General features: G+C 65.3%; 2 protein-coding genes across 2 annotated transcripts in view; one reads left to right on the top strand and one right to left on the bottom strand.

Annotated features, from left to right (window-relative positions):
* Window positions 1-324: 324 nt before the first annotated feature.
* Window positions 325-8493, top strand: DBH (dopamine beta-hydroxylase). The gene is made up of 12 exons (XM_040963382.1): window positions 325-642; window positions 1790-1936; window positions 2428-2685; window positions 3061-3237; window positions 3406-3508; window positions 5122-5288; window positions 5550-5693; window positions 5933-5971; window positions 6183-6242; window positions 7593-7720; window positions 7961-8120; window positions 8362-8493. The coding sequence occupies exons 1-12, from the start codon at window positions 346-348 to the stop codon at window positions 8491-8493; spliced, it is 1812 nt and encodes a 603-aa protein (XP_040819316.1). The 5' UTR covers window positions 325-345.
* Window positions 8494-11655: 3162 nt separating this feature from the next.
* SARDH (sarcosine dehydrogenase) overlaps window positions 11656-12660 on the bottom strand; it is a 35290-nt gene continuing 34285 nt past the window's right edge. The window contains exon 20 of the mRNA XM_040963362.1: window positions 11656-11781. Coding sequence (XP_040819296.1) covers window positions 11656-11781 — 126 coding nt within the window. The remainder of the gene's footprint in view (window positions 11782-12660) is intronic.

The following is a 12660-nucleotide window of genomic DNA, read 5'->3' as shown; positions in this document are numbered from 1 at the left end:
AGCCGGGGTCTGGTGAGCGGGTGGCCGAGAGGCCCGGCTGTAGCAGGAGCGGCCCTCCGGACAGGGAGAACGGCACGGTCAGCTTCCATTCCCCATGATGAGGTCCATGTGTCATTAGTGCCAATTAGGGCGGGTGGAAGGCAGAGTGGCCCCAGGGGCTCGGGCTGCTGGGCGGTCCACTGGGACAATTGAATTCGCCACCAGACAAATGTGATTACCGATAGAGCCTGGCCCCAGCCCCTGGGAGGGCAAGGACATAAATGGGCAGGTAGAGCCGGCGACTCCCCCACAGCCATGCCGGCCCCTTGTCACCCAGGCCGCTGGGCTGGCTTCCCCAGCCCCAACATGCGCGAGGCAGCCTCCATGTACGGCACAGCGGTGGCCGTCTTCCTGGTCATCCTGGTGGCCGCTCTGCAGGGCTCGGCACCCCATGAGAGCTCCCTCCCTTACCGCGTTCCCCTGGACCCCCAGGGCACCTTGGAGCTGTCGTGGAACGTGAGCTATGCCCAGGAGACCGTCCATTTTCAGCTGCTGGTGCGGGGCCTGCAGGCCGGGGTCCTGTTCGGGATGTCCGACCGTGGCGAGCTGCAGAACGCCGACGTGGTGGTGCTCTGGACCGACGGAGACCACGCCTACTTCGCCGTGAGTCCAGTCCCTTGCTCCCTGGGGCCCCCAGGCCTCGCCCTGCTCCTACAGCCTGTAAAGAGGCTCTGAGTTCGCTCTCTCTCGAGTTAACTTGAACATCACAGAGCAATAAAGGGAAGCAGGGACCTGCCCTGGTCGTAGCTGCCCCCTGAAGTGTCGGGGGCCCAGCAACCCCGAGGGGACTGACTGCAACTGGAAACCTCACGCAGCACACACTTGCTCCCCCACACCCCGCCACCCAGCTGCAGACCTGCATCCCTGCTTCAGACTCCAGACCACGGGATCCCCACACCCACAGACTGCCATGGGGGGCTGAGCAGCAGGCATGACACTGACCTGCCGCCCTCCCACAGAGCTGAGCCCAGGTGTGCTGTGGGGAGGGCAACGGAGAAGGGCCCCTCCACCCGCTGCAGGGGACCCCGGGGGGTGTTAAGCTCCTGCCTCCTTCTTCCCTTGGTACACAAAGCCTGGCTCTGTCTTTGGCTGTGGCCATGATGCTGGTCTCGGGTCAGGGATAGGGTGTCACTCCACAGGTGCAGGAGCCCTGGGCAGCATGGAGCTGCAAGACGGGGGGGGGAGTGGCCAGCGCCTGGGCCCAGCGCCTGGTCATGGCCGTGGCCACCCTAGCAGAGGGCAGAGCGCGGCCTGTGTTGGCGCTTTGGGGAGGTGGGGGCCTGAGGCTCAGGTCCCTGGGAAAACACAGGCGTGAGCTAAGAGCCTCATGGGGTGCGGGATTTAAGGCAGTGTGCACTCCCAGAGTTGTTCAAGTGCCCGTGTGAGGACCACCTTAAACGCCGGGCCTCGCCTAGGGGCCCTCCCTCCGGGGGTGGGTGAGGCCCTGCTCTGTGTGCTCCATCAGGGCAGCACCGCCCCGAGCTCCCACTCCAGGTCCAGGATTCCGAGTGGACCCCAGTCGCCCTGAGCATCACACACCACGTGCTCGCAAAACCGGGACTCAAGGCCGCTGTCTCCAGGCAGCCACGGGCAGCACAGAAAGTGGCCACGGGCCCTCCTCCCCAGTGGCCACAGCCCCTGAGCCACATGCCAGGGAAGGGGAGCCTGTGGCTGCCATGCAGGCCACGGCCCCGCCGCAGGAGGCAGCCTGCTGGGCTGTGCCCCACCCCATCCCGCCCCGTCCTCACAGGACGCCTGGACGGATGCAAAGGGGCAGGTGCACCTAGACGCCCAACAGGACTACCAGCTGCTGTGGGCTCACCGGACCTCGGATGGCCTGGCCCTGCTCTTCAGACGGCCCTTCAGTACCTGCGACCCCAAGGACTACCTCATCGAGGTCAGTGGGGGGACCCCAGCACGTGGGGGACCCCGGCACCCAAGAGCAAGCCTATCTCCTGCTGTGTCTGCTGTGGCCCCTTGGCGTCCCTGGGGCTTGCAGGCTTGTGGCCAGGCCAGTGGTGCCAAGGGGGAGCGTTGGGTTGTAGGGGAGCTGCTTGGCCTTCAGCCCCAAGCCCCTGAACTATCGTGGGCCTCTCAGTGTCCAAGCCCAGGTTTGATGTCACAGCCGGGGGCGCTGGGTGCTGGAAGCCGGTTGGCCCTGGAGGGCTCGAGGCTGGGAGGAGGGAGGCCAGCGCGTGCTCGTTATTAACTCGAGGCTGGAGGGAGGAGTTTTTACCAAGATTAACGGCCTCTGCAGCTGGCACATCCTGGGGTGAGTCGGGGAGCCTCGGAGGCCCCTGGACCTGCAGAGAGGAGGGCGTGGGCAGGCAGGGGCTCAGTACCCCTCCAAGGCAGGGGAGTGACCTCTGGGCTGCGCTCTGGCCATAGGACGGCACGGTGCACCTGGTCTATGGCATCTTGGAGCAGCCGTTGAGGTCACTAGAGGCCATCAATGCCTCCAGCCTGCGCACAGGGCTGCAGAGGGTCCAGCTGCTGAAGCCCGAGCTTCCCCAGCCGGCCCTGCCCCCCGACACGCACACGATGGAGGTCCGAGCCCCTCACGTGCTCATCCCCGACCAGGAGACCACCTATTGGTGCTACATGGCAGAGCTGCCTCGCGGCTTTGCCCGACACCACATCGTCATGGTATGGGGGCCGGGAGGGCGGAGAGGGGTGGGCAGCTCCTGATCCTGGGCCCCCCACTCTGCTCACTGCCCCCTACCCGGGCCTCTGAGTTCTTGGGGAACAGGGCAGGGCCCCTGAGGGATGATGAAGTGGCCACTGAGCTCTGTCGGGCCCCGTCCTTGCCGTAACTCAGAGCATGGGAGGGTCAACCCTGCGGTACCCGGGGTCCCGCAGCCTAACCTGCGGGCTACACACTGGCTACGCTGCCTCGTCACCCAGCCTACACACAGGGACAGCCGCTTTCTGGGCCCACGGGGGTCCTCTGGACTCAGGGCCTGGAGCCTGGCCAGAGGGCTGCAGGCCTGGGCAGCCTAACTCCTTGGCCGCCCCTCACAGTACGAGCCGATCATCAGCGAGGGCAACGAGGCCCTGGTGCACCACATGGAGGTGTTCCAGTGTAGCGCCGAGTTCGAGAGCTTTCCTCACTTCAGTGGACCCTGTGACTCCAAGATGAAGCCGGAACGGCTCAACTACTGCCGCCACGTGCTGGCCGCCTGGGCCCTGGGTGCCAAGGTGCGGGAGCCCCCTGAGCTTTCCGGGCCTGTACCCAGGCTGGGCCCCGGGACTGGCTCGTAGTCAGGGGAGGGCGGGGTGCACCCACCTGCATGCGGGAACGGACATCCAGGAACCCCCACCGTGCGAGGGATCTGCCTGACACCCCACCTCTGCTGTACCCCACAGGCGTTTTACTACCCAGAGGAAGCTGGTCTTGCCTTCGGGGGCCCCGGCTCCTCCCGATACCTGCGCCTGGAGGTTCACTACCACAACCCACTGAGGATCGAAGGTTGAGGCTCCTGCCCCGGCCCCCGAACCCTGGGGCCCCTGGATGGTGCATGCCCGGGACCACTCGCCCCAGCCCCAGCCAGGTCCCGGGCCACAGCAGGCTCCCTGGGAAGGACCCAGGTGACAAGCTCATCACCACATCCCCGTGCCCAGTGGCAGCTTCCCTGTCCATGTGTCCACCCCGGGGAAGGACAGGCAGAAGTATTCTGTATCCAGTTTGCGATTGGAGACAGGCCAAGGATGCAGGGCGCTCCCGAGGGTGATGGACTTGAACCTGGGAGGTCTAAGTGCAGCTCGCCAAAGCTCAGCGACCCTCCACCCTCCCCACACCTCAGCGCCCCCCACAGCGCCTTCCACCACCCCGCCTTCCCCCTCTTCTCTCCCTCCCCTCTCCCTCGGGATGCACTGCTGACAGGTGCAGGCAAGGGGTTCCATTCCACCACCATTTGTGGAGGGCACCAGGTGGGCCAGCCCTCAGTGCAGGGGCAGGAGACAGGGGCTGGGGTCAGCAGGACACCCCTGTGCCACCACTGTGCCCGCCCCAGAGTGCAGTCTGTGTGTGGAGTCTAGCAGGCTCCCAACTGCTGACCGAAAACAATGTGGCAAGTGCGCGGCTGGGCTGGCTCAGGCGGGCGGTGGCCCTGGGGTTATCAGCAGTGAGCAGAGATGTGAGTCAGCCGGCCGCAGGCTGGGGAGGATTTACGGCTCATTGAAACCTGGAAGCCAATGGATTTTCGAAATCTCCTTAAGAGCCGGGCGCGCTGGGCTATCTGGAGGTATTTATGGCTGCTTTGCCCACCACGAGGGCGCGCCTGTCACTTGGCAAGCCTGGGGATCTGCCGCTCCTTCTATAAATATCCCCCTGCCACAATTATTTCATTATTTAGCCCCCTCTCCGAAGCCGAGCCAATCACGTCTGCCTTCTTGTTCTAAGCCTCTGATGCAATCGGCCCAGAGACACAGGCCCTCCACGGAGAGGAGGCAGGCCCGGCCTCGGCTGAGGGCAGACACGTGGGGAGACAGCCAGCCGCGCCCGCCCCACCCCACCAGCAGCACCCCTGCACCCCACGTCCCCGGCATGGCACACCGTCCAGGCTCCCTGCCTCGGACAGAGCTTTCTATCCAGTCTGTCTTCAGCTTCCGCTTCTGAAAATTGGGCACCGTGATAGGGTTGCAGTTCAAGCCAGAATGCCCTCTCTGGTTCTCTCCGCTCAGTGCCTGCCCAGACACCTCGTGACTGTGGGCCCAGGTCCTGAGGGGCACGGCTAATCACCTGAGGGTGCACAGCGCACGGTCCACCACGTGCAACCTGGAGGGGTTGAACCTCGGGGCTCCCCATCCCGTGCCAGCCCCGCCCCTGGTGTCTCAGGGCTGTGGTCCGTGGACGGACGCCTGGGTCGGCCTCCATCCCACGGCACAGCGGTCAGAGCAGGAACGGCTCCTGCAAACACCCATGCACAAACACACCTTCATCCTGGGCTCATCCGGACACGTGTGACCCTGCGCCTGCCCCTGGCATCCGGCTAGGGCCTGCCTGGGTACACGGGGAGGGCGGCAAAGCTGGGGCTCAGGCAGGAAGGGCAGCACCCCACTGGCTGCTCCCACTCCCGGCAGGCCGCCGTGACTCCTCGGGCATCCGCCTGTACTACACGGCCACGCTGAGGCGCTTCGATGCTGGCATCATGGAGCTGGGCCTCGTGTACACGCCCGTGATGGCCATTCCGCCCGGGGAGACAGATTTCATGCTGACCGGCTACTGTACGGACAAGTGCACCCAGCTGGTGAGCTCAGGGAGGGGACGGGCCAGGCCGCATCGGCACCAGCATCGGCACCGCTCCTCCAGGCCCCGCCACCACGGTCCCTTCCTTCTCCCTGTGGGCTGCCCACCAGCCTGGGGCCACGGGATCTGAGCTCTGGTACCAGTCACTGGTCTGGGAGAATGTTCTGGAAAATGCCAAGGCCACAGGGGAGCGTTTGGGGCGCTGTCCCTCCCCCCCAGGCCGGACCCCGATGCCACATCCCCGCCTCTCCTGTATCTGCAGGCGCTGCCGCCCGCTGGCATCCACATCTTCGCCTCGCAGCTGCACACACACCTCACTGGGAGGAGGGTGGTCACCGTGCTGGCCCGGGGCGGCCGCGAGAGGCAGATCGTAAACCGGGACAACCACTACAGCCCCCACTTCCAGGTAGCGACCTCGGCTTCCTTCCGGGTCTCTGCCCTCAGAGCGACCCTGCCCATCGGCCTGCCCTGCTACAACCCTGAAGTACGGCCTGCTGACCGTGGGGTCAATGAGGCAGCCAGGGGGGGACCGGCCGAGCGGGGCAGAGAGGGAGGCAAGGGCTGAGCATGGGGTGGGGCGGGGCACTGGGATCTGCAGGTGACAAAAGTCTCTCCCCCCACTCCCCTGCGCCCGCCCACTACCAGGAGATCCGCATGCTCAAGAAGGTGGTGACCGTGTACCCAGTGAGTGCCCGGCAGAACCACGGTGGTGGGGGCAGGGGTGGGGCACGAGGGGCGGCAGGCCCGCCAGGAGAGGTGGGAGGGGTGACTGGAGCCCACAGGCCACAGAGCCAGTGCTTGCAGGAGCGTGGGGCTGCAGGGCCAGCCCGGGCTCCTGGGCAGGCCTCCACACCGACTGGGACCCGTGCTGAGAGCCTGGACGCCTCCTCCGCAGGGAGACGTGCTTCTGACCTCCTGTACCTACAACACGGAAGACCGGGAGCGGGCCACCGTGGTGAGTGACCGCCTTGCTGCGCCAGTGTTGCTCTCCGTTATCTAAATCCCAGACGAATTTGATTCAAAGTCCTACAGACACACGGACAGGGAGACACACACAGCCCGTTTCCATCCACAGCACCAGAGCTGGGGCAGGCTGCAGCCAGGAGCCCGGGAGTGCATGGGGCTCCCGAGGGAGCTGAGCCGCCACCTGCCAGGGCTGGGTGGGAGCCAGACCACCATGCCAGTCCCCGGCCTGGATCCTGAGGGACCACTCATGCCTTAGGTCAGAGCTCACTGGCTTCTAGAACGTTCTCAGATACACACAGCCAACATCACTCCCAGAAGAGAACCGTGCCCAGCCCTGGACACGCCTCCCCTCCCCCCAGGCCTCAGGGTCTGAGACACAGGAGAGCTTGCCTGGCTCTCACCCACCCTAGGTCGGGCCCAGGGAGGGGACAGCTAACAGGGTAAGGGCACTAATTCTGGGAGCTGCTGTCCACACAACCCACTCAGATCGCATTCTGCTGGGGCCAAGGAGGTGGCACTTAGGCCACTCGGCGGCAGGCCCAGGGCTGCTGTCCCTGCTGGCCAGCCTGAGCTGGGTTAGGGGACCCAGGCAGGACCCCAGCACAGCCCGCACTCTGCGGCTGTGGCCACTGGGGACAGGAGGGGGCCCACACTCGCCAGGTGTCCCTGGAGCCCAGGGTGTGAGGCCCTGTTCCCACCGGCGTGGCCCCCACAGCTCCTGGGTTCCAAGAGGACAGCTCAAGGTCATCCCGTGGGAGGCAGCCTCTATTCTGGCTCTGCTTCTAACATTGCGGCCGCCACAGGCCCTGTCCCCTGGCCTCCCTGGGGCCTCAGTTTCCCTTCATGTGCCCTGCTTTGCCTTCCTCCGCAGGGTCATCACTGTGGAAATGACCCCTGAAGGTGCTTGAGGGGAGTAGTTACTGCGGGTCAGCGGCGTCTGCCTCGCTCCAGGAGTGATGCCTTGGGCTTATTTACGATTTGTTCACTTAAGATGTATTTGAAAGGCAAAGTTGCAGAGAGAATTTTCTGTCCACCAGCTCACTCTTCAGATGGCTTCAATCGCCAGGACTGGGGCTGGGCTAGGCTGAGGCAGGAGCTTGTCCAGGGCTCCCAGGTGGGTGCAGGGCCTGAGCACTCGGCCGTCCTCCACTGCTTTCCCAGGAGCTGGACAGGAAGTGGAGCAGGCGGGACAGGAGCCGGTGCCCATAGGAGATGCTGGTGGTGTTGGCAATGACTCTCCCCGCTGTGCCACCACACCAGCTGGGGTGCTTGGGGTGAGGCGAGCCTGGCGTGGGCGCCGGACCCATGGCCAGGGCTGACAGGGTCCTCCGGCTCACAGGGCGGCTTCGGGATCCTGGAGGAGATGTGCGTCAACTACGTCCACTACTACCCGCAGACGCAGCTGGAGCTCTGCAAGAGCGCCGTGGACGCTGGCTCCCTGCAGAAGTACTTTCACCTGGTGAACAGGTGTGCAGCCCGCTGGGCCACGCCCCCGCCACGGCAGGCAGCGCTAGTCGGTCCCCGACTCACAGCCCCGCTGGGACTATTCCTTCCAAAGTCACCAGGGAGATGAGCCCACTGCTGGTGTGGAGACTCACCCCTGAGGATGCCCCGGGGGCAAGGACCACTCTGGGGATGCCACGTGTCTGTGGGAACGCCCCCAGCCCAGTGCCTGCTGGACACAGATGTGTGGCTCCTGTCCCCCAGGTTCAACAGCGAGGATGTGTGCACCTGTCCCCAGGCCTCCGTCCCACAGCAGTTCGCCTCCGTGCCCTGGAACTCCTTTGACCGCGATGTGCTCAAGGCCCTCTATGGCTTTGCGCCCATCTCCATGCACTGTAACAAGTCCACGGCCGTTCGCTTCCAGGTATGCCGGCCTGGGAGCTGCCGCTACCCACCCCTCCCTGCCCATCAGGGAGAGGGCAAGGAGCCCTCGGGGCTCCCAGGGAGGTGACCCCATGAGGCTCCAGGTGGCCAGAGCCCCGAGGGGTGCTGACCAGGGTGGGAACCCCCAAGGAGCCACGTGGTGGTGGGAACAGCGGGTGAGTCAGGGGTGAGGGAGGTGGCCCCTAGCTGCACCCCACTACAGCAGCCCACATTCCTCACAGGGAGAATGGGATCAGCAGCCCCTGCCGGAGATCACATCCAGGCTGCCGGAGCCCACGCCACACTGCCCAGCCCGCGCAGGACACGGCCCCGCTGGCCCCACCGTGGTCAGCATCGGAGGAGGCAAAGGCTGAGTGGAGGGGGGGTGCTCTCACTGCTCTGAGCACCCCAGCTGTGCCGAGACATCCCCCGCACCTGTCCCCAGGCCTCCGTCCCTCAGCAGGACACGGAGTGGTCACCCCACCACACATACCCCACCCCTGGCCACAGAGACCCCAGCATGGTCGAGAGGACTTGGTTGAGTGCCCCTGGCTGGGCAGAGCAAGCCTCGTCCACCCCATCCCCCAGCTTGCTGGCTCAGTGCAAGGGGCCTGGATGGCAGTGCCAGCCTCCCGCCGGGCAGCCTTGGTGTTGATCCCAGGACAGCGAAGGCCGGACAGGCGTTTGGCCACGGAAGCCCTCATAGCACCATCGGAAGATCAGCGAGAGCAGAGGGCGGGCAATGGGACGCGTTGGCGTGGCTGGGCTGGCCTTCCAGGCAGGGACACAGCGCAAATAGATGGGTCATGGGGTCAGGCCCGTGCTCTGCGTGTGCTTGCTCTGCGTCATGCCCAGGGCGCCCGCTGGCCCTCAGCTTTCTCATCTGTAGCTTGGGTTGATGCTGTGCCAGTCGAGGAGGCACAAACAGGTTCTCGAGGCCTGAGGACACAGTGTGGTCACCCCACCACACACACATACACACACACACACACACACACACACACACACACACGAGAACTCCAGCATGTCACCCCATTTCCTTCCAGCGTGAGTCTGCCCTACCCCCGCTGCTCTGTCTTCCAACTTGCCCAGCCGCCAGCTGGCTCCTAGGAGGAGAAACCAGCCCAGCCACGTTCAGCCAGGTCAGCAAATGTCTGGCGGCCAGGGCGTGATGAACACCCCACCTCACCTTGGGCCCTTCACTCTTGAGCTGGCCTGGGCCCAGGCACTTCGTGCCGCACTGTGTAAATCACGGCTCCTCCAGGCCCATAAGTCACAGCGCAGTCGCAGGCCAGCGCCTGGAGGGCCGCTGGAGCCTTCCATCATCTTCATCGTCTGGGTGACAGGTGTGGGCAGGCATCCCGATGTCCCAGGCGGCACGGGCTGGGGCGGGGGGCAAGGGTTCCTTGAGGGTAGCTCCGAGGCTTACTGCACTCCCAGGCCCGGGAGGACCAGGGTGGAGGCCTCTCCCAGCCCAGGACCTCCCCTGCTCGCCAGCTGCTCTCCCTGACAGGAGCACACTGCATCCTGCTCTGTTGGCTTCCACCCGTGTCCCCTGGGGCCGCCCCATCTACCCGCTCCTGCTGACAGGGAAGCCCTCAGGTCGGGTACCAAGGCCCCCAGGCCACCGCCGTCTGCATGGGTCCTCATGGGATTGGGAGCGACAGGGAAAAGCGGTAGGGGTGAGGGACTGCGGATGCTTAGGGGGTCCCGCCATGGGGAGCTCCAGTGCACAGCAAGCTCACTGCTGACTACTGCTCCAGCCGCCCTTCTGCTGAGTGCTCTGACAGCCAGAGCCGCCTCCAGCACCCTGTCACGGTCAGTCACAGGGAGAGGGCACCTTGTCCTGGCAGGGCATCCTTCCACTGCCCACAGGAAGGTGGGCAGCATTGTGCGCTGGCCTTGCCCTGAGCCACCGGGACCCCAGATGCCGCTGCCTCCAATAGCCCATGCAAGCAGGAGGGCCGGCAAGAAGGGCCCCCTTGGCATGCCCAGCTGCAACCAGGAGTCATGCATGCCGGGCCCTGCGGGCTGCACCTCTGCCATCCCTGGCACAGCACTTTCCAGGTTCCCGGCCAGCAGTGAGGGCTCCGCCACAGGGCAGGACGTGACCCCCAAGTCCCTCTCCTCATCCTCAGAGCCCCAAGTTCGAGTTCCTAGGGGAACGCTAAGGAGGATGTGTTCAGGGTCCCAGACGACAGGGAAGGGGCTGCCTGGCCGGCTGGGACTGTTCTGAGTGGAGCAGGTGGCTCACACGGAGATGCGGGAGAGCCGTTCTCGCACCCATGACCCAGGGATGCCCTTCCGGAGGGAGGGGGCTGCCCAGCCGCAGCTGTGAGGAACGTGTGGGGTGGAGACCTGGACATGGACTGCCTCATTCTCCCCCAAGGACCAGCACGAGATGAATGCTGTCCCCGCCAAGCCATGAGGCCAAACTACAGCTGGGGCCAGGGGAGGCGGGCCGGCCATCTGGGAGCCAGGCTGGCCGGCGAGCAGCAAGGCCACAGGTGCGCCTCTGGCCTGAGCTGTGGGAACGTTCTCCAGCCGGAGGCCCCAGCCTAGACTCAGGGGGCCAGAGTGGCTGCTCAAGGCCCCGTGTAAGCTGGACATGTCCTTCCCAGGCTGTGGTGCATCAGTCTACACCCCACCCCAACTGTCTACACCCCAAAGAACGGGCTGAGCTTTGGCGGGGAAGGCTCGATCCGCCAGCCCCTCAAGGTCATGGACTCCTGACCCGAGCCAGGGAGTACTGCAGAGAGAGGGGGAGAGGCCTGGGGATGGGGGACAGTGATGTGTACCCCTCTGGAGGTGGGGAGGGGCAGGCAGGGCCCCAATGGGGTCCTGAAGGACAGCTAGGGTGGTGGGACTGGGGTGCACAGGCAGGAGCGTGGCCTGGTCCACAGCAGACAGAGTGGGGGGCACTGCCAGGCAGCTTCCAGCAGTGAGGTCTGAGGTGGGAAGCTCGGGGGGAACAGGCAGGAACCGGGGAGGGCTCCCGGCTGTTTCAGGCTGGAGATCCAGGAGCATAAAACCACGTGGAGCTGAGAAAGGAGCCACCTGGCAGGGCAGCCCTGACCTCGGGCACCAGCCAATCCCACCCCCAAGGTGAGCCAGGGGCATCTGGGGCCAACTTATCCCCATCTCAGCCTTCCTCCCCATCCTGGGCCTCCCCCACCATCCCACCTCTCCCTCAACCCCCTCTACCCAGTGCCCAGGGCAGCCCAGGGCCACATAGCCATGCTGAAAATCATGAAAGCCTGCCAGCCGCTCTCGCCCCACACATTTTATTGGGCCCTGTCAGGAAGAGGCTGTGGGCAGAGCCAGCATGGGCATGGGTGTATGCTGGGGAGCCCGGGGTGGTAAAGGCCAGCCAGGCAGGGGCCCCACGTGCACCCCAAGGCATCTGGTACACCCAGGTGCCAGTTCTCGCGGGGCCGCCCCAGCACAGGCACTGAGAGCCCAGATGTGTCCAGGAGCTGGGGGCACAGGGGGCATGGGGGCACAGGGGCACAGGGGGCTTGGGGACACAGGGGGCCTCAGTAGACCCCTTTCACCCGCTTGTTGTCAGGGTCGAAGGGCGACTTCAGGTGGGCCTGGGCGGTGTAGGAGACCCCCATCCTCTCCAGAGCATATTCCCCGCTCTTCACGAAGTCCAGCGAGACCTAGAACAGGGCCGATGGCAGGTGCTTGTCACTGGCTGGGAGCTGGGCCTGCGCGCCTGCCTTCCTGGGGTGTCCCAGCCCTGTCTCCCCTCTGTGGACAAGCCGACCCTGCAGCACAAGCTCCCTCATGCATCGTGGAAGCCGACCCCATGGCCTGCATGCCCACAGACTCAGTAACAGGCCCAAGTCTGGGCAGCCATTGCGGCCGCTCCCTTGGGGCCACACACCTACATCCCCAGCCAGCCTCAATCCCCGGGAACGTAGGCGTGGACTGCACCCCTGGCTCGGGGCAAGCCCAGGGCTGGAGCAAAGGAGCCTGGGTTTCTCCCACAGTGGCCTTCCCTGCTTGGGCTGCCTGTGCCACAGGGCACTCCCCAATCCCGTGCCTGACTGCTTGAGGCCGGCCTGAGCTGGGGGACGGGGGAAGGAGAGGCAGGTGTTATAGCCTCCAGCCCACCCCCAGCCCAGCAGGGGCAGCGACTCAGCTGTGGGCTGTGGCTCAGACTCAGAGCTTGGGTCACTCAGGGTCACCCGGGCCAGTCCTGGTCTCCATGGAGCCACAGTCCCCGCCCTGCAATCTCAGGAGCTCTCTGCTGGCCAGGCAGGGGCTTCACTGCAGGAGAAATGTCCCTGGAAGGTCACTGTGGGGAGGGGTCTGTCTGCATTCTGTAAACCAGGAAACCCAAGTTCGGAGAGACAAGCCCCTGGTGAAGGTGACAGATGACAGAGCAGGCAGAAGGTGAAGGGCCAGACCTCCGTGCCGCCCAGCCCCCTGCGGGGCTCCGGCCACCACCTGCCACCTCCCCAGGGCCTGGGCCGCAGCTGCCTGTCCCTCTGTCCCTCGGCTGGCCCACTGCAGCACCTCCCCACCACTCCTGA

Source organism: Ochotona curzoniae, unplaced genomic scaffold (genome assembly GCF_017591425.1).
Source record: "Ochotona curzoniae isolate NIBS_2020 unplaced genomic scaffold, NIBS_Ocur_1.0 scaffold_3208, whole genome shotgun sequence".
Lineage (NCBI taxonomy): Eukaryota > Metazoa > Chordata > Mammalia > Lagomorpha > Ochotonidae > Ochotona > Ochotona curzoniae.
Note: the sequence above shows the minus strand (reverse complement) of the source record. Positions and strands in the feature narration are given on the sequence as shown.

Bases quoted from the DNA above. Each gene is read 5' to 3' on its own strand.
- DBH (XM_040963382.1), top strand. From the start codon at position 346: ATGCGCGAGGCAGCCTCCATGTACGGCACAGCGGTGGCCGTCTTCCTG. The intron at 5,694-5,932 runs GTAGCGACCTCG...GCCCACTACCAG, and splicing joins ACTACAGCCCCCACTTCCAG to GAGATCCGCATGCTCAAGAA. The intron at 5,972-6,182 runs GTGAGTGCCCGG...CCTCCTCCGCAG, and splicing joins AGGTGGTGACCGTGTACCCA to GGAGACGTGCTTCTGACCTC.